Below are 26,351 nucleotides of genomic sequence, written 5' to 3' on the forward strand. Positions count from 1 at the left end.
ATTGTCAAAGTCGTGGAAAACAAGGGAAGTCTAAGAACAGACCAAAGGAAACGAGGGAGAATAGGACAGCTAAATGCATTGTGGTATTCCTGGATTGGATCCTGGAACAGGAAGAAAAATACTGATGGAAAAATTGCTGAAATCCAAGTAAAGCCTTGAGTTTAGCTAGTCATGAGCTGGCAATGTTGGTTTCTTCATTTTGACAAGGGTAGCATGTACATCTTACATACAGTGCAAGATCACATTAGGGGATACCAAGTGAAAGTGTGCAACTCTTTGTATTGTCTTTGCAACTTCTTTGTAAACCTAAAATCATTCCAAAATATACATTTTATTTAAAAATATATTAAAAGATTATCTTTAACGCAGGAAAGGAGCCAACAGTACAGTGATAAAGTTATGACTACTATAGCAGCTGAGCATAAAGCTTTGCTCCAGACTTCCTAGAATAATGGAAATGAAGTCATACCATATTGCCTACGTATTTTAAAAGGACAGATACATTTTTTAAAAGTACAAATACATTTTTGAAAGATGTAAAACTACAAGGAACTTAACCTAAAAGAATCAGAGCATTTGGTATCTGCTCTGATGGTATGTGATGAGGCTGTGTTGATTCCTGATGTGGAAACGGAGACAGTCCTTTTTGTTGTACACCTGAGGTCTATGAGTGTCTTCGATCCGTATATGGTGAGCACTTCCCTCCCATTTAGCGCCTTTTTTCACTCCTAAAAGATTGAGCGATTGAGCCTGGAAAATTGTGCTTCTCTTTGACTCATGCTCTCAGTTTTTGCTGACTACATGAGGGTTTGGAAAGAACAGCGGGGATTGAACAGCCTCTGCAGGGAGCTGTTCCCTCCCCAGTGCTGATCGGTGTCATGCTCAGAGGCTAATCTCCAACTCTGCTCGCAGGAGGATATTCTATGAAGCTGGGGGAGCTGGGACACGAGCCAGATCTCTGTGGAGAGTGGAACCCCTTCGGATAAGGTAATGGAGGGTCAGGGTGGTGCTCTTTTCAAGATAATTTTATTTTGCTGTACTGTCTGTTCTCTTAAAAATTTCACTGATTCCACATCACCAGGCAAACTCTCACAAGTTCCTTGGCCCAGAGCTGTTTTGAAATTTTCCTGACTTTGTTTTTAAACAACAGCAGCACACACACGCACAGAGAGAGAGAGAGAGTGTGTGTGAGATTGGGAGAACGAGAATTTCCAAGACTTCTGTTTTGATTCTGAAGCCCTGAACCCAGCCCACACTCCTGCTCCCCTTCCGGTGGCCAGGTTATAGAAGGCGAGCTTGGACAGGTCTGCTGAAAGCCATCAAAGTACTTCTCCCATTTGTTTCCTTAAACAGAGTCTCTGAAACCCAGCTAGTGTTTCTCTTCTCAGTAGTTGTGTTGGCTCCAGTGGAATGTTGGCTTTAAATGAGACTAGTGATTGTGATGGCATGAGGTAGAGAAGATTAAAGCACCACTGGAGAGGTAGCCGAGAGGGAAACCGTATTTACTGGACTTGTCAGAAACAATATTGTCCTGGGTGGAAGGAACAGGAGGCTGAGACTTGAGCTGTGTGCTTGAGGAAAAACATGTGGTCTCTGAACGTCACACCACAAAGGGGGATCCAGTAAGCTCTGGGCCATTATTTTGCCAAGAGGGATTGCAAGTCAGGCTAGAGCTAAACTAGCTGCTTGGGATAACAGAGGAGGGACAGTGTCTGCTTTTCCTTCTCTGCTCTTCCTGCCAGCTGGCTCCTCAGCCTCCCTTTGAACGTATGTTCACAGTAAATGTCTCTCTCGTGAGGGCGTATGCCCCCAAGGTGGTTTTCAAGATAATCCATTATAGATCAGGAGAAAATACTAGAACTTACACACATACACACATAGATACATTTACATTTTTTACTGAGAAACTCTTTGGAGGTTACTGGTTTAAAGAATATTGCTTTTAAGGAGCACCCACTTGATAGCTGGCTTGGAGCATTTATATTCTCTTTCCAGCCCTGTTAAAATGCTTGCTCTAACATAATCTTGTTCTCAGGATATTAAGCCTTGCTTAATGGGCTTTTTTACAAAGTCAAAGTAGGTATGGATATATAATAGTTCCAGTTATGGTTGTTTATTTCCCCAGAGGCCTAACCATGAGATTTTATTCTAACTTAAACATTTTATTCGAACTCAAAAGATAATGAGTTTCAAGTTATTCAGTGGATAATTTCTCGCCTAACTCTTATTGTAACTTTTGTTGAATGCCAACAGTTTGATGTAGGACCATTGAAAGGTTGCCATTTCAACAGGAGGTCTCCCTTATCTAAATCATCTTATTTTGCTTCACTTTTTTTCCACAGAATGGATCACCCTCTAATACAAAAATACACACACACACACACACACACACACACACACACACACACAGACTTCTTTATTATCTACCTCTCCCTGGTGAGTGTAAGTTGCCCAAGTATTTTTACCATTTCTCTCGAAGATAGGATTCTTTGTGGTAGTACAGTTTGAGTTGAGATAGTACATTAGGGATGGCTTTGCTTTTCCAAAAATGAGTTTCCCTTATAAGGCATTCTTTTTGTGGTTTTTTTATATCAAGAAACTTCAGTGGAGCGAAGGGAAAATTGGAAGCTTGGGACTTCTAGTTACATTAAATCGTTGACTTGTCCCAGGATCATCTTTCTTGTTGGTGGTCTTTTTCCCCGCTTTTATTTTTATTGAAGTATAATTAACATACAGTATTATAGTAGTTTCAGGTGTACAATATGATTCAACAGTTCTATACATTTACTCAGTATTCATTAAGTGTACACTTAATCCCCTTTGTTTTACCCATCCCCCCATCCACCTCACTCTACCAACCACCAGTTTGTTCTCTGTATTTAAAAGTCTATTTTTTGTCCTTTTCTTTTTGTTCATTTGTTTTGTTTCTTGAATTTTACATATGAGCAAAATCATAAGGTATTTGTCTTTCTCTGACTGACTTATTTCACTTAACATTATACCCACTGGATCCATCCATGGCAAGATCTCATTCTTTTTGGATAGCTAAATAATAGTCCATTGTATATATGTATGTACACACACACATACACACACATGCCCCATATCTTTTTAATCCACTCATCTATGATTGGAGACTTGGGTTGCTTTCATATCTTGGCTATTATAGATAATGCTGCAGTAAACATAGGGGTGCATTTATCTCTTTGAATTAGTGTTTTCTTATTCTTTGGGTAAATATCCAGTGGTGGAATTACTGGATCATGTGGTAATTCTATTTTTAATTTTCTGAGGGACCTCCACACTGTCTTCCACAGTGGCTGCGCCAGTTTACGTTCCCACCCATGGTGCACGAGGGTGCCTCCTTGTTGGTGTTGAGAGGCTGCAGGAGAAGTACCATGCTGAGTTGTCAGGAGACCCGAAATCCTAGAGCAAGCCAGGAGACGAGCGTTTTGTCCCTCCAGGGGATAAACCACAGAGGGATTACAATTCTGCTAGTGTGTGGAAGAAAGCCCAGGATAAATACTGAGATAGACTGAGTTTCTTGGCTCTTCTCTCTGCACAGTTGGAGTGGCAGTAACATCAGATGGGGCCAGGCTTTCCGGCTCCGGCATCTCACCACAGGCCACTACCTGGCCTTGACAGAGGACCAAGGCCTTATACTGCAGGACCGGGCGAAGTCAGACACCAAGTCCACAGCCTTCTCTTTCCGGGCCTCCAAGGTAAGGGGTGAGGAAGTGGACTTTGACCTCATTCTAAAAGTGAAAGCTCTGAGCCCTCCAGGCAGAACTGTGACCAAAAAGAAAGTGGACTAGAACGAGATGGAATTGGAAATTAGACCTATGAGAAACACTGTCTTCTTCTAGCTTTTGAATTGAGTTTACAGGGGAATGGGGGCCGTGGAGGCAGGTTTAAGTCTTAAGAGAGAGACTTCAAAGAAGAGTGGAAAGCCCCAGAAAATAAAAGGATCACAGAAATGGGCAGTGTTTTTCAGAGGTTAATGAAAGATGATGCTGTCGCTTGATATATTCTAAGTTGTTTTCAATACTTTTAAGCATATGCTTCAGTCCTATAAGACAATGATAATGTAGAGGCACGAGTTTCAGTGCTACATGGGGTTAAATCAAGGAAGCGATTTCTTTCAGAAAGATGTAGAGAAGGCGTCAGTCTGGACATGACCTCATCTTGTAGTTATCTGTATTATATAAAGTCACCAGTACCTTCCTCATTCATTCCCTCGGAGGTCTCTTCCCTCCACTTCTCTTAGCTCTTACCCATCCATCCCCAGCCTTCATTAAAAGCGGACCCTGGGCTAGTTAGGTTAACCGCAAACATGTAGCTTTGCCTTTTGATGTGTATATAGACAGCGGTTTTTTTGCAGTCTCCTATCTTTAACATCCACTCAGGCTTTAACTCTGCATCACTCCGAACTGGATCTAGTTGGATGGTCAGAACTGCATGCTGAGCTGACTTCTGACAGAGAGTTGGATGCTCTGTCACTTTATGATTGTTCTGGAAAGATCATCCAAGTGTAGGAAAGTCTGTGCTCAGTCGCAGGCCTAGTTATCAGGGAGTCGGCACCTCCTAACAAGACAGTTTGACATCTCCTTTGGGGGCTTCATCTCTAGTTTCATTCTTCTTTGCTTTTTTCCAGAAATAGATCTTGATTTGTGTTCTCAACACGATTTCAGGAAAGGGTTGTTGATGATTCCGTTCATGTGGGACTCGGTGTGGAGCTGACAGCTGAATTTTCTGTGGGACAGCTCTGCTTCTTAATGAATCAGAGGAGGGCAGTCTTCCAGCATTGCCCTCTTTTGAAGCAGGGGGCTCAGACTCCTTTGTTTTCCTTCTTTTTATGGTCCCAGAGTCTTTCCTGGCAGAGAATCTCTGGCATATAGGTTTTTCTCCCCAAAATGGCTACATATCATAGTTAAGCTATTTCCACACCTATATTTCCAACATTAAAATATATGAACTTCCTACCCTAAATTCTTCTCAAACATCACCTCCCATCTGCTTCTCTTTAAATGGTATTTTGGCTCCTTGACTTCATTCTGGTTTTCTGAGCACATCTCCTTTATGTTCCCTTCACTTTTGTTTTTTAAGATTCCCAGCAAAAGAAAGATTTTAAGTACAAACGTGGATCTGTGTAGTAAAACATTTTGGCCTCCGCCAAGTGGTTTACAGCAGTGTAACTTGCTAAAAGAATTGGTGAAACAAAGCAACAAAAAAGTCCGAAGAACAGAGACAAGCTAGATCACATTCTTCCCTAAGAGCCAACTTGGACATGGGGTGCTGCGGGCGACAGCAAGTGTGGGAGGGCGAAAAAGAGATGGGAAAAAAAAGAAATGACTCCTTCTGGCTGGTGACCAAGTAAATTCCTTTCTAAGAATGCTAGCTTGGCTTTTTCTTTCTTCGAGTGCTCTACCACCATCCCTCAGCCCCCTCTAGACCTGGGGCCCTGGGGTAGATCCATGACTTTGCGGCCACTACTAGTTCAGAAAGGGGCTTCTCTGGTTACAGCAGGCATTCACGTGGCCTTCCAGGCAGCTGGCAGCATCCTGTTCCAAGGGGACTCTTCCATTCCATTCCTTTCTTGGCTCAGCCTTGTGGAGGATGGCTAAGCGCTTACTGAGGCCACTGGGGACAGCCAGAAGAACTCAGAGCACCACAGAGAGTCCTTCCACTTGGCACAGCTCCTGGCCTGTGAGCACGCTTGCCCTCCAAAGGCCCATTGCTTAGCTCCCCAGGTCCTTCCATCTCTATGCACGTGGAAGCAAGCAGCCGATGGCTGGAAGTCACCGAGGTACCGTGGGGACGGCCGGCATAGCAGAGCTGGAGGTAAAAGTCACCCATGAGTCATATTGTCCTATGCACTTGGCAATGTTGTTACATTTCACTGGAGTCACTACGTTAGAGGTTTTAAATAACTCCCAGTGCCGCAGTACTCGGCCCAGCTACGTTCATTTCAGTGGGCGAGGAACTGAAGTCAAAATGACCTAGGCTCCTCGGCAGGCCAAGAAATGGCTGTGTTCCCCCCAGGAAATCGGGGCTTCCTTAGGACATTGTGTGGGCAGAGCATCTGACATCTCAGAATGTGAAGCTACACCAAAAGCAAGAATCTATGGAGAACACATTACTCTGCCATACACTCTTCTCCAAAGAGCTCTTGGGAGAAGAACGCTAGAAATGCCTTGAGTGCTCTGGGGCCCCAGATTCCTCCCTAGTAAATGTATGTTTACCTTGCTGGGTGCCGGCTTTCCTCCTTAAATGCCCACTCCAGTGTGCTCACCCTCACCGGGGAGTAGTGAGGTTCCCCAGCAGAAGGAGACTTTTGGCTCTGCTTTTCAACAGCGGGAGGGTGCTGAGTCATCTAGCCAGTGCTTGCCTGTTACATGTGTTACAGGATGGAGCAGATGGCTGACAGTAGTCGGAGATACCATTTCAGGATCTGGGTGGTGGCACAGGGGTTAGGGGATCCCAACGGGAAGGCTGGGAGGTAGAGATACTGTGTCTTTAGTGCCTTTGTCAGTGACGTTACGGGGGGTATTCACCTGATCCTCTCTGTATGTTGGGGAATCTAGAACACAGTAAAAGAGACTCCCAGGAGGGGCACTCTTGGGGCTCGTGTGTTCAGGGCAGCACTGGGTTCGCTGGGCTGTGAGTCATTTGGCACTGATGGGCTTCCCACGGCATGTTCCTGTCTGGCTGCATTAGTCAGCAACAGCTATGACTTCTAAACTGGGGCCATGAGACAGCTGCAGGTGCATATTAACATCCTTAGCAGGCTGCCCTTACGAAGAAGCGGCAGGTACACTGTGAATCTTGTACACGTGGATCAGACAAGGGTGTGACTGAGCCTTCATGAAAGGGGGTCAGAACTCACACCTGCAGCAGTCGTGGGCCTGGCCTGGCTCAGATGAAATCAAACCAAGGTCTTTGAGCAAGTATGGGAAGCGTGTAAAATAATGAGCAGGGAGTAACCTTGGTCAGTTTTTATCCCTCTCCTTCAGCAGGGTGATCCAAACCAAACTGGAGGTCTGGGATGTCTTGTTGCCTCTGAACTATAGCGTCACACCTTATTCCTTTAAACCTAAGTGGTATTTGATAGAGTGTGGCTTCCGGGTCACCTAGATCTGGCCTTGACTCCCATCTGCTCTCTGTGAGACCTTGAACACAGCTCTTAATCTGGTTGCCCCTCATTTGAAATCTGTCATAAAATGTTAAGATCTGACCTCTGCCTGCCCTTCCATTCTCTCTATATCACTTGCTCACAGTTGCCTTGAGCTCTGGCTTACTAAATATTTATCAGCCCTTGAACATGTTCTTTTTTCTCATTGCTCAACCTGTGCCTAGAATGCCTTTTACCCCTCCTAAACACCCGCACTCACGAACTCCTGCTCATCCTTCCAGACTAGTGTCAGATGCCCTTTACAAGAGGAGGGCTCTTCCGTGGGCCTCCAGTAGGCCCCTGTCTATGTTTCTGTAACAGCCATCACTCACTGGACCGGGAGCCCTTAGATGACAAGGACCACACATGCCGCCTTTTGGAATCCCAGCACCTGGCATAATGTGTAGCAGGTGATAAGTGTGGAAATTGCTCAAGGGATATAAGAATGTGGTCATACATTAAACCAGCCTCAAATCCATTTCATTTTAACCCCCATCATCATCATAGAAGTATCCTGTCATCATTGTGTAATCATTTTGGATCTTTATCTGCCTATCAGCATTCAAGGAGACAGATTCATTATTTTGAACATCAAAGTCAGATTTCTATGAACTTGATTTCACATCATTTTCACATTGTCTTGACATTGCAAGGCCATTCCCCAAGGATTGTCAGATAATGTGATTTAGTATTGCCATGCCAGAGTAAATATTATCTGTTTAGATGTCATGTTTCCACATCAGTTTACAGTGCTGAATTCCTTTCAGGGAAGACTGAATTAGTGATGTTAAATCAAGACTTATCACATGTAACCATTTATTTTATAGCTATTTTTCATGACTATACTGTAAGTCTTGAATAGTCGAGATAGAATCTCAAAGTTTGCCTATTTTATTGCAGAAGGATGTAGAGCTATCATTGTTCCCAATGAGAGGAAATTTTTCCACAGTGTATAAAAATGTTACATTCAGTTGAGTCAACAATTATCAAATATCTAGTATGCGCTAAGCACTGTGTTCTTGGCCAAACATGACTTCCCTGCCTTTTAAAAGCTGTGCACTGCTCTCTCTGCTGTGCATGGAAAGCATCTCTGTAGACTGGCCTCATGTGCCCTTTAACTTTAGCAGCTCCTGGCAGTCAGAATCAAGATGGCAGCTGGACTCATGGGATATCCCTTAGGAAAACAGTGGCTCTGTTTGTGCCAGCCCCCTGGCTTGCTCCACTTCCTCACTGAGTTCTCAGCCAGGGAAGGAGATGGGTACAGAGGAAAGAGGGAAAAGGGAGAGGAGAAAACAACTACCTCAAGATTCAAACATCTAGAGACAATAGTTTTATTTCTTTTCTACACAGTATTTTTTATTGTTTTATCTTCCAAATTTTTAATTTCTAGTTAGTTAACATACAGTGTAATGTTGGTTTCAGGAGTAGAATTTAGTGATTCATCACTTACAAATAACACCCAGTGCTCATCATAATAAGTGCCCTCCTTAATACCCATCCCACATCTAGCCCATCCCCATCCACCTCCCTCCATCAACCCTCAGTTTATTCTCTATGGTTTGCCTCCCCCTCTCTCCCTCTTTTTTTTTTTTGCCCTTCCCACACATTCATCTGTTTTGTTTCCTAAATGCCACATGCGAGTGAAATCATATGGTATTTTTCTTTCTCTGACTTATTTCATTTAGCATGATACCATCTAACTCTGTCCATATCACTGCAAATGGCAAGATTTCATTCTTTTTGATGGCCGAGTAATATCCCATTGTGTGTGCATATATATTGCATACACACACACACACACCACCTCTTCTTTATCCATTCTTTAGTCGATGGACACCTGGACTCTTTCTATAGTTGGGCTATTGTTGATAATGTTGCTATAAACATTGGGGTGCATGTGCCCCTTCAAATGTATATGTTTGTACCCTTTGGGTAAATACCTACTAGTGCAATTGCTCGGTCATAAGGTAGTTCTATTTTTAACTTTCTAAGGAACCTCCATACTGTTCTCTAGAGTGGTTGTACCAAGTTGCATTCCCACCAACAGTGTAAGAGGGTTCCCCTTTCTCTTCATCCTCACCAACACCTGTTGTTTCCTGTGTTGTTAATTTTAGCCATTCTGAAGTCTACACAGTATTTTTAAAATTTAAATCAATGATTCTCAAGTCTTTATTGTTCAAAGTGGACCAAATAGAGAAGCAGTCAAGGAAAACCATGGGCTTTGAAGTAAAAGAAGCCTCAGTGAGAATCCTGGCTCGGCCATTTGCTGGTCAGCCTTAATCTGTCTTTTTTTCCAAAAAATAAGGATGAAGAAGTGTGTCTTGAAGGGTGGTTGTGAGGATTCTGTGAGACCAGGAAGACAACCTGGGAGTGTGTCTCCTTATCCATGAAATGGCAGTAGCGCTGCCTACCTCATCCCGATGGTGTAGGAACTGAAGGAGAAAGATGGAGGGAAGAGCCCGCTGGAGAAGTGCGCCTTCCCTAATGCAGATGAGTCTGGTCCCCCAGCACACAGTAAATAGCAGGGGGCTTTCCTTGGCCTCCCACCCAGCCAGGATCCTCGCAATGTCCTGCAGTGTGTGATTTATTTAAGAACATTCTAAGACCTCCTATTCTAGATTAGAAATTTAGAAAAGGACTATATATGTGGAGAAGTAAACCCAAAGGTTGTTTCTCAAGGTTTCTGCAGATACACCTAGGAAGGGGCAGACTAACCAGGCCTTTCTTGATGGCTTACCCCAGCATCCATGAATGGGTCTCATTTTCCCATGTCTCATTTTCCCCCTGAAACATTTTTGGGTGCTTACAGTGTGTTGGAAAGGTACTTTGTTATCCTCTGTGGACACAGGCAGTTTCAATATGTCAAATAACAGATTTCATTCTAATTAATAAACATGAATTAGGAGCTTCTCCATTCCAGATATGCTAGGTACTGATGGCATAGCTTAAAAATCAGCTATCTCTAGCCTTGTTTCTTTTCAATCTATAATTCACACTGCTGCTGGAACAATTATTCTAAGATGCAGCCCTGTGTTAGCCCCCTGCTTAAAATTTTCAGGGGCTTTCCATTGCCAACACTAGCTTTTCCCAAGAGGTATTCCAAACAATAATTTTATGAATTGTTTTTTTTTTTTTAGAAAAAGCAATTTGGCTGCACTTGCTGCATTATGCAGAATTCAACAGGTTTTATTTTTTTCTGTTGTTTGCTTTTTATTGTAGGACTCCTAACAATCCATCTTATATAAGCCCTAATGTTTCCTTTGACTCCTGGAAGAAGATAAAGAACTTGTCCGAAGTCCTCTTTTCCAGGAGAAAGTCTGTTAATGTTGTGAGTTTGAGAAACATGTACCTACAGTACAAAGTTCGGAGGCCTTTTTGTTCAAGTCCCTTCCTGGACTTCAGGCTTTCCCCTTGCCACACAAAACCCATCTTACTAGAACCAAGTCCTCTTCCTTCTTTCCTTTCTCACTTCTCACTCCCAGCCAAGCTCACATCAAGTATCTGTCTTATATAAAATCATCCCTAACTCTCAGGCACAATGAGGTCTTCTCTCTCCCAAACTCCAGTTGCACCTTGAATGTAGACTATGTCACGTTGCTATCATTACTGGTTTATATGTATGACCCTAAAGTTTATATGAGCCCAGAGCCATTTTTTCATAAAATAATTGCATATGTTTTCAACCTGTCAGCCTTTTCTTCTTTATAATACCTCTTAAACAACTGAAACATTAATACAATTAATACTTTGCTAATGATAACCATTCAAAAAATTATGTTCAAATGACAAATGGGCTTTGGAATTCTATTTGATTTTGGATTCTGTTCCATTACTTAGCTACAGGACTTTGAGCAAATTACTCAAATTCTGCAAGCCTCAGTTTTATCACCTATAGAGTAAGAGAAATGAAAACAGAAGGACCATTAAAAGGTTGAGAGAAAATGTTCTTAAAGTGTCATGCATAATACATATCACTTTGTAGATCCTTGGTAAATTCACTGATGGTATTGCCATTGTAGAGTACTTAGCGAAATACTTTGCTCTAAGTAGGCACTAGAAAAACACTAGTTGCGGTTCCTTTCCTTGTCCTCCTAGAAATCTTAAATCACTCTGGAGAGCAGCAACTTAATCGTCTAAACCAGATATTTATTGAACACTTGTGATGTGGTCAGGACCATTTCATAAGTTCTCCATGGAGACAGGAGATGATGATGATTATCCTTCAATACCAAGTATCCTATTCCTCCTTAGAATCCGCTCATCATCTAACATAGAGAATGTTGACAGAGATAAACAAATTGATGTCCACAGAACAATAAAACAAAAGCAGATTATTTGCAACCTATTTTAAGCAAAGACAAGCAAATCCCAGTCTTGTCCTTGGAGAGCTTTCAGTCTGGTAGCGGACAGGAAGCATGCCAGCAAGGGAGTCCTATCACAGAAGATGGTAAAGAGCCTTGAGGGAGGAGAAGGGAAGTGCTACGAGATCAGGGAAAATGCAAAGGTGGATCTGGGAAAGGCTTGATGGATGAGATGTAAAGATGCAGAGTTGAAATAGGGGATTTCTAAGCAGAAAGTGTAATGTGGGTAAAGGCCCAGAGGAAGGGAACCTTGATATATCAAAGGAACATAGTCCAATTTGGTTAAAGCATATGGTATATATGAACTTTAGAAATGAAAATTGTATCTTCTAGGAATTGGGAGTTAATGGAAGGGAGTATTGGATTAACCCTATCATTTAGGAGGAGTCCATTTCCAGCAGTAGAGTAAGTACATATGGGGCCATATTCAAGTGAACACAGAGAAGGGAGCATTCGTGCTCAGAAGTCAGAAGATCACCAACCTGCCATGAGCCCAATCAGACTTCTCTGTCATGGACCACTCTCATTTCCTTAGTATATCCTTGGTGGTGTTTAGATTTGGGTTGAGTTGGCTTTAGTTGGTTCATCTCCATGTCTTAGTTTCTTTTGTTGTTGCTTCTATTCTTTTAAATTAGAAGTGGCCACTGCAGTGACCACCATAGAGCTTTGGGAGTGCATGCTGTTTTGTAAAAGCAAAGACACCAAGAGACACTCCATTCTATAAACAGTCATGATCCATTGATTTCAGGCTCTAGAGAAATAGATCCTACTATTTCTCTTCTTCTGGCCAAGTCATATTTAAATAAACAAAATTGAGAAAATAAATGGAGTGTAGTCATTGATAGTTTGGGAACATGCACTATTTTAACTGTGAGCTCTTGGCATTCCATGTCATTATTCATATTTAACAGTTGCAGTGTGTTTTCTTTTGCTGCATTGTCTATGGTTTAGAGAACAGGCTGGAGGAGAGAACTTTGGCATATTTTAAATCCTGTTACTGGCCTAAGTATCTTCAGGACTATAGATATTTCTGGAATGAAAATCAAGTATCCATTGTTCTGTGAAATCAATGCATTCTTGACCACCTGCCTCTAAAGAAGTCCTAATATATCAAATTCTATTTTCCCACTGGCTTTTGTTATAAAATCAAAGATAAGTTCCTTTAGAAATGTTAATTTTGAGAAATCTCATATTTAAAAATCAAGCCAATGTTTCAACATACATTGAAAATAAGAATTTTCTTGTGAAGTATTAACATTGCCTAAGATGATCCTGTAAATGTGCACAGAATAACTAATTTTACTGTTTTGAAGGAAAATAAATCAGAGCTGAAATGAAAATATATATTTGAAAGAAAAAAATTACTTAGCTATACATATATATATATATATATATATATATATATATATATATATATATATATATGTTTATTAAGTAATTGAAAGGCACTGGATTCTCTGTACCAGGAATCCAAAAGTAATTGAAATCTGGCCCGTGCCCTTGATTCTTTTGAAGTCTGACACAAGGAAAGTGTCCTATAAACAAACACATTTACACTATAATGTGCTAAGTGCCCAATGAAGGAATGAGAGTGTGCTGGGGAAGTACAGTGGGAGGGACTACTCTGCCCTCACAGAGAAGGGGGCATCCGAACAGGGTGTTGAAGGGTGAATAGGAGTTCAGAGCAGTGGGGAAGAACACAGTCTCTGGAGCTGGACTTCCCGGTTGAAATCTTAGCTCTTTCACAACTTCTTGGGTGACCTCAGGCAAATTGCTCATCTCTCTGTATCTTCATTTTCTCCCCTGAAAAACTGGGATAGTATTTGCAGCTGCACCCAAAGCTGTTAGGAAGAGTTGACTCATGTAAAGAACTTAGAACACCGCCTCACACGAAGTAAGAGCTCGGTGCACCTGCTGCTGTTCCATCATCAGGAAGGAGAGTAAAATGGTCACAGGCAGAGGGAACAGCAGGTTGCATTTTTTATTCCATAAAAAGCTCAAAATGCTGTCCAGCTAATGGCTTTTACAAATGAGCAATTCCATGCAAGATGTAGAGGAGGAATGAAAGTGGAGTCAAACCATCCGGAGGCCCTGACTGATGAGGAGGGGACAGGGTTACCGTGCACCCTGGGTCGGCCTCCCGACTCATTCTGTGCCGGGCACCTCAACTTGTCCCCAAACAGACACCCCGGATGCGCAGCAACTCCTTTTTCCAGACTGGAGAAAAGATGTAGTGAAATAGTAGCAATTGAAGAATGAAAGCCATTGGCTGCAACACACAAGTGAGGAGGCCGTGAGAGACAGGGACACTGGTGAGTACATCTCACTTCTGGCACAGTGGCCCCTACCTGATTCACAAGTCTGCTCTCTCTGCTGATTTCTGTTAAAGATGTTTATGTGATGTTAACAGACATGTTTAAAGCCTTGCATCAGTGAGTTTAGATAACCAGTAAAATTACAGAAGATACAACTTGCTGAAAATAAGTTAATTGGCCACTAAAGTGTTGATTATTATTAAAGGATCTAAGTCAGGATGAGAAAAATAGAAAATGTAACAGAGAACTATATACAGTCAGAACCAAAAAGACACCCTACCAGCTGCCTCCTTTCCCCATGGATTTAAGTAATTATTAAAGTGGCTGAAACTTGGAATCCATTGATTTTTACGGTTAACAGCAGATAAGGGAAGCAAGCCTTTCTGAAATCCTGGCTTGGACAGGCACATCATGAAGATTCTGGTAATGGATTCCGGAGCTTACAAATTCTGCATAGGTGATTTGTTCTCTGTATTGCATTTCTATTTAATCAGACATGCCCATGTTTGTCTCATTTTCTGTGAAATAGGAAATCAAGGAGAAATTGGATTCCAGTCACAAGCGAGACATGGAAGGCATGGGCGTTCCAGAAATCAAGTATGGAGATTCAGTCTGCTTCGTACAACACACAGCCAGTGGTCTGTGGGTGACCTACAAAGCACAAGACGCCAAGACCTCCCGCCTTGGACCTCTGAAAAGAAAGGTGGGGGTCAGAAAGGCTGTCCAGAATTGTTTTACCCTGAACTGGAAGGAACTAGGCAAGAAAAGTGATTATGAGAATTGGGCGAACATGATGTATGTTTACTTCTCACTATTTTTGCTATTCTGAAGAGTTATCCTGTGACAGATTGTACTGCCTAATTGGTTATTGTAACCCCATATTCAGAGCAAAAAAAAAAAAAAAAGTTAAATACATGGCAAATCTGTGAGGAGGGGGCAGAATTTGTTCAATGCACCCTAAAACCTGAAATAAATAACTTTTGGTGGTATGCTGTTTGGGGATTATTTACACCATTGCTCTGTCCACTTAAGTGGATAATTGAGTTACTATGTGATTTTCATAATATAGAGACTAAATAGAATTGCTAGAGAAAATGCAGATTGCATGATAACAAGCCCACAGGAACCAACAGGCAGAAAGATGAGATATTGTGCGTTGATGCAATGTCCACAGAGAGCACACACCAATTTGAGTGGTCCATCCCAGCCTGCTGCAGTGGGAAACTGGCGTGGGTACACACCACATCTTTTTACCGGAAAGTTGCTATAATAGTGTTTCTTTTGATAGGAACCAGAAAATAGATGCCAGGGGCATGATTTTCCTTGGAAAAAGCCTTACAAAACACCCGTTTGGGTAGTCAAGGAACCCTAGAAGAGGGTTCTAGGAGCCATTGTACACTGTAGCTTGGGTTTAGCAGCCTAATATGGAGGTAATGGAAAGTTCAGGATGCTGGTTGTTGTAAGTAGGGAGCTTGGGAACAAACCATAAGGTGCTAGCTTGCTTTTGTGTAAAGTAAAACATACCAGGAAAGTATCCAGAAATGGGAAACTGAAATTATGAAGAGAGAGGGAAAAAAAGTAAATAACAACTACACTGACTATATGGCCCAATTCCTTACTCTACGAACAATTATCAAGGCTGGATAAAATACAAAAATAAAAAACCCAAACCCCAAACAAAATCATTTGAAGGCTTCAACAACCAGGACATCCAGGACATGCAGGACAGGAGTGCTAAAGATCCCAGATAGAAGGTGAATGCACTAAGTGAGCCACACCCTGGTCTCTACTTGCCCTTCCGCATATTGGCTGAGTTGCAGCACCAAGGAATGGGGTCTTGTGTTAGCTTCATTGGGCTGGAGTGACAGATGAGAGATAAGGTCAGCCAGGGTTTCTGGGACTTACGGGGCCAAGGTTCTAGAGCAGAGGGAACTGTAGAAACATGAAACTGAAATTCTACATTCAGTTTCCCCTTAAGCTGACCATGGGTGGGCTGTGAAGCAAGGATAGCAAACAGCATACAGTGCTTCTCTGATGGAGAAGAGCAAAGCGGAGATGTCAAAAGCATGACAATCCTAGGAAGGCCAAGGTTGGGGTTTAGGGTCCCTCAAGTTGGAACAGCCTTTGAAAATACAGTAGGCTTTCAATTAAATTCCAAAAGGGCTCTGCCCCAGGAGTATGAACTACCCCTGGAAATAAGGGCAACTTAAAGATAGATGCCAAAAACCCATCTATCCTACCAGCCTATAAGAAGAAAATTAAATCCTCTGTAGAGTAAAATAGTATCATCTAGAATCTCCACAATTTTCCATACCTACTAAGATAATGATGATATTTAAAAAGGTGGAATTTGTGGATCTTGGCTCTCCTCTTGGGAGGAGACACACTAAAATGACCCTGTCAACGAGGAGAGATCCCACCTCGTGTTGCTGACTTCTCCTGCCCACCCCTGCCTTTCTCGTCCAGGACCGTAGTCTGTATATTCCTTTAACTGCGGCAGTGTGCATGTGAATCTGGAAGGTCCTTTCAGAAACTCTAAATGATGTCATGATGTTCGACCCCTGACAGGGCTGCCCTGCTCTATTTTGTGAGGAGCAGGTTAAGTTTCTTTCTAAAAATACAAAGGATGTTCAGATCTGTGTTAAGCATTTTATAAAACAAAACAGGAACCTAGAAAAACCGATGGAAAATAGACACTGTGAAAAACCTAAAGGTAACTCACTTTAAAGGAAGGATTTTGCCATTCCCGTCGTGGGCTTTTGCTGTCTTCTCTTGAATTATGGGAATCCTCCAAGAGAAAAAGAAGTGGGCTGCAGCGATCAATAGGGCACATAATAACCATGTTCTAACAGCTGCATCCCCCCTATTTCTCCTTACTTTCTTGTTTGGCTGGCCAGTTTGAATGTGTTACCTGAACAAGCAAAATCTAAGGATTCTGGTCTTTAGGGACCCGAATACTGGGACTGGGACCAGAGCCAACCTAGTGACAATGTATTGCCAAATCTCAGTGCACCATTGTTAAACAGTTGCTGGGCAGTTCTCACGGAGTGGTCCTGAAACAGTTGGTGAATCCAGTACTAGGAGTATCCTTGGCTAACACTTAAGCTACAGGATGTAGATGGGATGCAAGGTCATTTGTCAAAACTGAATATAAACTTTTGCAAGCCAGTATTCTACTTCACGTGTGAACTCATTGTGTTAGGACACAATTTCAGAAGAATAAATAAAAAGGAAGAGATTTTTACATGGAAAGGAAAAGAAGTTTCTTTGAGCTAAAAATGAGAGAGCCCAAAAACCCTTTTTCTCAAGATATTTGCTGGAGCCACTTGTGGTATTTAATTGACACCACCCCAGATCCCAGGACCTACAAATGGTCTCTCTTCACTTAACTCACCTCAAGAGGAAACCATGTCAGGAACTTGAATCAGAATTTAAGTCTGACTTGAACCAGACTCAAACCATCCCAGTTAATATCCACATACAGTTGACCCTTTCAAGGGAAAAAATCACTAACCTCCATATTCAAAGCTGGTAACCCTGCCCAAAAATTGTATCTTGATGTCACTGGTGATCAGTACGTATACTTAGCTTTTAGATAACTGATTTGAGATCAGTAATATACTGCCCCTTATAACAAATATTCACTGAGGACTTCCTAGATTCTAGGAAACATGCTAAGTGATTTACATGTAAATCATTTAATCCTCGAAACGACCCTAGAAGTCCATTTGATGGTGAAGTTGAACCCAAGAGAAGTTAAATAACTTACTTGAGGTCACACACCTGGGAAGTAGCAGAGTAGGACTAGAACCCACGTCAACTACTACCAGAGCCTGTGCCTTCAAATGCCCTTCTTAGCCTCCATGAGAAGCAACTACTACGTTGAGTTGCTTCCCCAGCTCTACGGTCAACAGTAGCTGTCCTTCAGGGGAGGAATGCAAGCCTGATCCCAGTAGAAAGTTTTTCTATAACTTGCTTTTCTTCCTCCATTTATCTCTGGAGGAAAAGGCTCTGAACAAAATGACTTTTCCCATTTCCAAGGGTAAGGATTTGTGTTCATCTTAAGAGAAAAATTTATTACAAAATATGTTTCCACCTTTTCAAATTGGCCATCTAAGCCTAAGGAATTTACTGTAACTCATACCACAGTGGCACATAAAATTTTACTTTCATCAAAGCACTGTGTCTCAGGAATGATTCATAGGTCAGTAATAGGGAGTACGGGCAAAATAACTTTGTTAATGTCCCATTTTCAAGTGGATACAAGGAAACTTGGTTGGGGAGAAGGAATACAAGGGATGAGGGAAATACTGCAAGAAATGTTGACTATCCAGCTATGGAGTAGCATGTAACTGGACCTGGTGTCCTTTCCTCTGTGGGTAGGTCATACTCCATCAGGAAGGCCACATGGATGATGGGTTAACCCTGCAGAGATGCCAACACGAGGAGTCACAGGCTGCTCGGATCATCCGGAACACAACAGCCTTATTCAGCCAGTTTGTAAGGTACAGAAGCTCCTTCCTTTTATCTCTTAGTTTCTACTCTGTGGCCATCCAATCCCACTTACCCACCCCCTTTTAATACTAACAATTTTCAGGAAATTATTAAACATCGGCAAAGAGTTTTACCACAGAGAGTTTGGGACTGAATCTTCTTTCTCAGGAGAAGACCTCCTATCAGCTTCACCCTTTGCCCAATAAATGCTTAAGCCCCTTTGGTGACTCAGGTTGGTGTCAGGAATACCCAAGGTCTCCTCCCAAAAATTAAGTGAAGAGTGCCTGGAGCACTTTAAGTCCCTTTTGTATTAGTGTGTGAAGAGGGGAGAAATGGATCCATACCCTTTGTGCTATTTAGAAAAGCTTTCTCCATCATTCAGAATTGTTGCTATGGTTTTATCCAAGTGGATTTGCATTGAAAGCCTTGGGTTACCCACCTATGGCTGGGACTTAAACGGGAAGAGTAACTGAACGCCTACTTGGGTCATAATCCCCTCAATGCCTAAATAATGCTGCCAAAGCAGAACACTGTGGATTGTGTTCACCAATTACCATGAGAAATGGATTCTGTTGTAAACAGTGCAGTGTTCCAAGTCATCCTTCTTTTGTAGGAAAATATCTCTAAAGCCGAGGGGGCTTAAATTGCGTGTGTGAATTTGCATGAAATGAGAAAAATTTTTTATACCTTTACTTTTCCTGTTGGAATACCGTGATCCAAGCAATGTGTGTTAGTTAGGATATAGGCTAAGATGCTGTTGCAGTTCAAGATAGATTTATTTCTCGTCTAAGTAATAGTATAGGGTAGACAAGGTTGGGCTACTGAGGCTCAGGTTCCTTCTATCTCACTGCTCTGAGATCTCCTACAGTTTCTTTTTTTATTTATTTATTTAATTTTATTTTATTATGTTAGTCACCATTCATTACATCATTAGTTTTTGATGTAGTGTTCCATGATTCATTGTTTGCGTATAACACCCAGTGCTCCATTCAATATGTGCCCTCTTTAATGCCCATCACCAGGCTAACCCACCCCCCCACCCCCCTCTCCTACAGTTTCTTAAAGTGTGTCCCTGGACCAGCACAGTAGCATCACCTAGGAACATGTTAAAAATGCACATTCTCATGTTTCACGAATCAGACACCTGGGAAATTGTGTTTTGATAGGCTCTTCAGTTGATGCTGAAGCATGCTAAAGTTGACAAACCATTGCCCTGGAATAGAGGTCTTACCCTTGGCCACACGTGAGATTCATCTGGAGAGCTTTTAACACCCTGATGCCTAGGTGGCATCTCATACCAATTGCATTAGAATTTCTGTGGTGGTGTGACACCTGGGTGGCTCAGTTCGTTAAGCATACAACTCTTGATTTCGGCTCAGGTCATGATCTCAGAGTCATGAGACTCAAGCTCAGCCTGGAGTCTGCTTGAGATTCTTTCCCTCTGCCCCTCCCCCTGCTCACTTGCTCTCTCTCTCTCTCTCTCAAATAAATAAATAAATCTTAAAAAAAATTAAAAAACAGATCTCTAGAATTTCTGTGATGGGATTCAAACACCAGTTTTTTATTAAAGCTCCCCAGGGGATTCTAATATTCAACACCACTGAGACCAACTGTCCTGGTATATTTTCTTCATCTACATGATCAAAAATAGCTTGCTAGCATCATTTCTCAGATCTGTACTGCCAAAAAAAAGGGTGTGGGGTGGTGGGAAAAATTGGGAGTGGTGGAGGGCAAGTGATTTTTTTTGTTGTTTAAAGATATGACCTAGAAGTAGATCGCTTTTTCTTGTACTCGACTAGCTAAAATCAGTCACATGACCACACCTAGCTGTAGGGAGGTTGAGAAATATAATGTCTGGTTAGTAGGCTGTGTTCCCAGTACAACTCAGACCAAAATAGAGATGGGAAAGTAGACAATGAGATATTCCTACCACAGAATGGAACTGAGGCCTACACGTCAGCCATCCTACTACCACTGGGTTCCTGTGATCCCCAAACAAAATGCTTCCTCCTTTCTGTGCCACATTATGTCCATACCTGCTCCCCTTCTTCAGAGAAAGTGTGTTAGAATGAATAGCTTGCTACAGGAATTAAAAGATGGCTATGTGCAAACATGAGTTTTTCATGTAGTCTGGACTTTCTCCAGAACCATCACCCTAGAGGTTGGATGGCTTTATTTATTTGACTCTCGGTTCTCTGAAACCCTGCCCTTGTGCCTGTCTTACGTCAGTGGCCCCTGCCTCATACATATACAAAAATTAATTCAAAAGGGATCAAAGACCTAAAACTATAAAAACTGGGAGAAGAAAACATAGGTTTAAATTTTTTGACCTTGAATTAGGCAGTGGTTTATTCAATATGACACCAAAAACAGAAGTAACAAAAAAATATATATAAACTGGACTTGATCAAAATTAAAACCATTTTTGCCGCAAAGGACACCATCAAGAAAGTGAAGAAACAGCTTGCATGATGGGAAAGAATATTTCAAATCATATATCTGATAAGGGACTTGTATCTAGAATAAAGAACTCTTACAGCTCAACCTTAAAAAGACAAATGGAACAATTTAAAAATGGGCAAAGATCTGAATAGACATTTCTCCAAAGAAGATACACAAATGGCCAATAAGCATATGAAAAGATGGTCAACGCCGTTAGCCATGAGGAAAATGCAAATCAAAACCACAGTGAGAGAACACTTTATTCCCACTAGGATGGCTATAATTAAAGAGACTTAAGAAGTGTGAGACAGGATGTGGAGAAATTGGAACCTTCATACACTGTTGGTGGGAATGTAAAATTTTGGCAGCCATTTTGGAATACCGTCTGGAAATTCCTCAAAAAGTTAAACATAGAGTTACCATATGACCCAACAGTTTCACTCCTAGGTTATATACCTAAGAGATATGAAATATGTCTACTCAAAAACTGGTACACAGATGTTCAAAACAGCATTTATTCATAATAACCAAAAAGTGGTAACAACACAAATGACCAACTGATGAATGGATAAATAAAATGTGCCATATTCATACAATGGAATATTACTTATCCATAAAAAGGAATGAAGTACTGATATGGGCTATTTATGGTAGGATTCTATTTAATAATATGAAATATCCAGAATAGGCAGTTCTATAGAGACAGAAAGTAGATCAGTGGTTGCCTAGAGCTAGGGTGGTTGTAGGGGACAGGGGCAGTGACTGCTAATGGGTATGGGATTTTGGTGGAAGCTGATGAAAAAGTTCTAAAATTGGTGCAATGGTTGCAAAACTATAAATATACTAAAAACCATTAAACCACTGAATTGTACCCTTTAAATAGATGATTGTGTCATATGTGAATTATATTTTAATAAAGCTATTACTTTAAAAAGTCAGTGGGAGTTACATACCTGACAGTGGGAAAATTATTTTTAAACAGCGTTATTGGGTTATAATTTACATATCATAAAATCCATCCTTTTAAGTGTGCAACTCAGTGAATTTTAATAACTTTACTGAGCTGTGCAACCATCACCATGATTCACTTTTAAAGCATTTCTACCACCCCAAAAAGATCCCTTATAACTATTGCAGTATATATTAGTACCCACCCCCCCACCCCCACCCCCCACCTTAGTCAACCAATCATCTAGCTTTGGTCTCAATACATTTACAAGTTAATTTATACAGTATATTGTATTTTGATCCTGGCTTTTCCCTTAGCATTTTTGAGGGTCCTATTCCATTTTATTGCTGAAGAGTGTATGTATATTTCATGTACATGTATACATATAGATGTATATATGTATGTATATATATGATTGTGTATATATATGTGTGTGTATATATACACATGTGCATATATAGAGAGATCTATCTAGAGAGAGAGACAGACAGGTATAGATATACCTCACATTCTATTTGTCAGTTGAGGAACAGTGGGTTTTTTCTATTTTTGCTTATTGTCAGTATTGGTTCCATGGATATTTGTGTAAAAGTCTTTGGATATGTATTTTCATTTCTCTTGGGTAAATACCAGGAAGTGGAATTGCAAAGTCATATGTAATTTGTTTAACATTTATATGTATTTTTTTAAAAAAAGATTTTATTTGAGAGAGAATGAGTAAGAGAGAAAGCACAAATGGAGGGCAGGGTAGAGCGAGAGGGGGAAGCAGACTCCCTGCTGAGCGGGGAGCCCAACACAGGGCTCAATCCCAGGACCCTGGAATCATGACCCGAGCCAGAGGCAGACGCTTAACCGACTGAGCCACCCAGGTGCCCCAACATTTTTATATTTTTATGATAAAATATACAAAGCATAGCATTTACCATTTCAACCAATTTTAAGTGTGCCATTTACTGATGTTAACTAAATTCAAATTATTGTATGATCATCACCACTATCCATTTACATCATTTCAAACAGAAATTCCATACCCATTAAACAATAACTCCCCATTCTTCCCCTCCACCCCCCACCAGACCCTGGTAAACAGTATTCAACCTTTCTATGAATTTGACTAATTTAACTGGAATCATACAAAATTTGTCTTTTTGTGCCTTATTTCACTTAAAGTCTTCAAGTTTTGCTCATATTGTAGCTTGTGTCAGAATTTCATACCTTTCTAAGGTTGAATAACATTACAGTGTATGTAAAAACCACATTTTGTTTATCCATTCATCCATGACTGGACATTTAAGTATGTTTAACTTTTTAGGAAACTGAAAACCTGCTTTCCAAAGCAGATTTCCATTTTACATTCCACTCAGAAATATATAAAGTTCCAATTTCTCCACACCCTTATTGTCTGACTTGACTATAGACATTCTAGTGGTTATGAAGTGGTATGCCAATATGGTTGTAATTTGCATTTCCAAAATGACTAATGATTTTGAATGTCTTTTCATGTGCTTATTAGCTATTCATATATCTTCTTTAGTAAAATGTAATCAAGGCTTTGCGTATTTTTTTCTAGTTGGGTGGTTTGTCTTCACACTGAAGTTTGACAGTTCTTCGTATCTTCTGGTTGCAAGTTTTTTATTGATTCATGATTTGCAGATATTTTCTCTTAGTTTGTGGCTTTTCTTCTCCTTTTTTTAAAAATTATTTATTTATTTGAGAGAGAGAGATCCTGAGCTGCGGGGAGGAGTAGAGGGAGAGGCAGACTCACTGCTGAACAGGGAGCCCGATGTGGGGCTCGATCCCAGGACCCTGGGATCATGACCTGAGCCGAAGGCAGACGCTTAACCAACTGAGCCACCCAGGCGCCCATCTTCTCCTTTTCTTAATGATGTCTTTTGAAGCACAAAAGTTCTAATATTGGTGGAGTCCAATTTAACATAACTTTTGTTTCTGGATTGTACTTTTGAGTGTCCTAAGAACTCTTGCCCAACCCAGAGTCACCAAGACTTTCCCCTGTGTTTCTTCTGGAAGTTTTATAATTTAAGCTCTTACATACAAGCTCTGTGATCCATGTTGAGTCAATTTTGGGATACGGTCTGAGGTAAGAATTGAAATTCTTTTTTTTTTTTCTTTTAAAAGTGGATCATTTTGATACCTCAGTGTCCCTGCACAATTTGTGGGAAGGTTATCCTTTCTCCATAACATTGCCTTGGCACCTTTGTCAGAAGCCAAACGACCGTAAATTTAAGGGTTTATTTCTGGACCCTCATTTCTGTTCCACTGGCTTATATATCTGTCATTATGCCAAAACAACACTGTCCTGATGAACATAGCTTTGTAGTAAGTATTGAAATCTGATAGAATCCTCTAGTTTTGTACTTTTTTTCAAAATTATTTTGGCTTTTCTGGGTCCTTTGAATTCCCATATAAATTTTAGGGTAAATTTGTCAATTTTTGTAAAACAGCTTGCCAGGATATTAATAGAGAATGCATTGAAACTTTAGATCAATTTGGTGGGAGAACTTTTATCTTAATTATACTGAATCTTCTAATTCATGAATATAGAATGTCTCTCCGTTTATTTATTCTTCTTGAATTCCTTTCAGCAAGAGATTATAGTTTTCAGTGTTTTAAGTCTTAGGCTTCTTTTGTAAAATTTATCCCTAAGTATTTTTGATGTCACTACAAATGGAATTGTTTTCTTAATTTATTTTCAGATTGTTCACTGCATACATAATACTGGAGGAAAAGAAATTGAGCTTTTTAAATATCAATCATGCATCCTGTGACTTATTTGAAAATTTTATTCTAGTGGATTTTTTTTTCTTGGTGTGCATTCTTTATCTACATACGGGATCATGTCATCTGTGAATAAACAAAGTTTTATTTTTTTCCTTTCCAATATGGATGCCTTTCTTCCCTGCTCCCCCTAGCCCCCTTGATTACAGTGGCTAGAACATCCCCTACAATGTGAAATCAAAGTGGAAAGAACAGACATCCTTGTCTTGTTCCTATCTTATCAGGAAAACATTCAGTCTTTGGTTATTGAATATGATGTTAACTGTAGGATTTTTGTAGATGCCCTTCATTGGGTTGAGGAAGTTCTCTTGAATTCCTAGTTTAAGAGGTTTTTTTTATCTTGAATGTGTTAGATTTTGGTAAATTCTTTTTCTTTGTCTATTGAGATGATCATATGGTTTTGCCCTTTATTAAAATAGTTTCATTAGAAGACGTTACATTAACTGAGAATAGGGTGTTTAATCTCTCACTGTTAGGCTGAATTGTCTGTTTCTCCCTCAGTTTTCTCAACTTTTGCTTCATGTATTTTGATGTCTGGTTTTGGGTGGTTATATGTTCATAATAGATATATCTTCCTGATAAATTGACTTTTATAATTATAAAATGTTTCCCTTTTTTCTCTATGAACATTTTTTATCTTAGAGTCTATTTTGTAGAGCCACTCCAGAGGTCTCACATGCAGATTATGGTTACTGTTGGCATGGTATAAGTTCTTCACTCCTTTTACTTGCAAGCTGTTGTGTCTTTGAATCTATAAAGTGTGTGTTATAGAGAGCATACATTGAATCTTTTCTTCTAAATGTACTTTGAGAGTCTCCTCCTTTTATTGGTGTGTGTAATCCATTTATAGATAATATAATTATTAAACTGTTGGATTTATGTCTGCCATGTTGCTATCTGATTTTTATATATCTCATGCTCTTTTTGTTTCTCTCTTCCTCCTTTATTGTCTTCTTTTGTGTTAGATATTTTCTAGTCTTCCATTTTAATTCCTTTGTTGAGGTGTTTGGGTTTTTTACTACTTTTTTAGTTATATTCTTAGTGGCTGTCCTAGGCATCTTGGTATGTATTTAACTTGTGACACTCTACCTCGAATTAATACTAACTTAACAAGTAAAATAAAGCAACTCTCCTCCAGTATTCTATTCTCACCTTCCTCCTTGTTTAAAATATAAGAACAAAAGAGAAATGAATATATTTATACCATATTTTATATTTACGTACATAATTACTTTTACCAGTGCTCTTTATTCCTGCATGTGGATTCTAGTTACTATCTGGTATCATTTTGTTTCAACCTGAAGAACTTCCCTTAGTATTTCTTACAAGGCCAGCCTGGTTGCCTTGTACGTATTTCTTACAAGTATTTGCTGATGGACCTGCTTGCGGGTCAGATAACACATTCAGAGTTGAAACAATTTTAGGTCTGTCCTGGATTTTGCTTTCTGCTTGCCCAAAACCTCACATTCAGCCAGAGATGAGTAGATAGCTACGTCCCTCCCCAGTCCTTCCTGAGCATGTGTGTGGCCTTGCTTATGGTCCGCCCCACCTTCTTAGAACTTCTTTGGTCTGAAGCTAGAGGAAGGTATGAGGACAGCCTCAGGCTGAAATACCATAGATTCCTACTTTTCTTACCAAGGCTCATTATTTTTTTTAATTTTTTAAAGATTTTATTTATTTATTTGAGAGAGAGAGGACACAAGCATGGGGAGCAACAGGCAGAGAGGCAGAGGGAGAAGCAAACTCCCCGCTGAGCAGGGAGGCGATTCGGGGCTCGATCCCAGGACCCTGGGATCATGACCCGCGCCGAAGGCAGACACTTA

At 40.6% G+C, this 26,351-nt stretch overlaps 1 protein-coding gene across 1 annotated transcript in view; it reads left to right on the plus strand.

Moving 5' to 3' along the window:
• Positions 1-26,351, plus strand: part of RYR3 (ryanodine receptor 3) — a 503,714-nt gene that overhangs the window by 233,608 nt on the left and 243,755 nt on the right. Inside the window, 4 exon segments of the mRNA XM_078053421.1 lie at positions 913-987; positions 3,566-3,722; positions 14,377-14,550; positions 18,231-18,352. Of these exon segments, the coding sequence (XP_077909547.1) occupies positions 913-987; positions 3,566-3,722; positions 14,377-14,550; positions 18,231-18,352 (528 nt within the window).

Source organism: Halichoerus grypus, chromosome 8 (genome assembly GCF_964656455.1).
Source record: "Halichoerus grypus chromosome 8, mHalGry1.hap1.1, whole genome shotgun sequence".
Lineage (NCBI taxonomy): Eukaryota > Metazoa > Chordata > Mammalia > Carnivora > Phocidae > Halichoerus > Halichoerus grypus.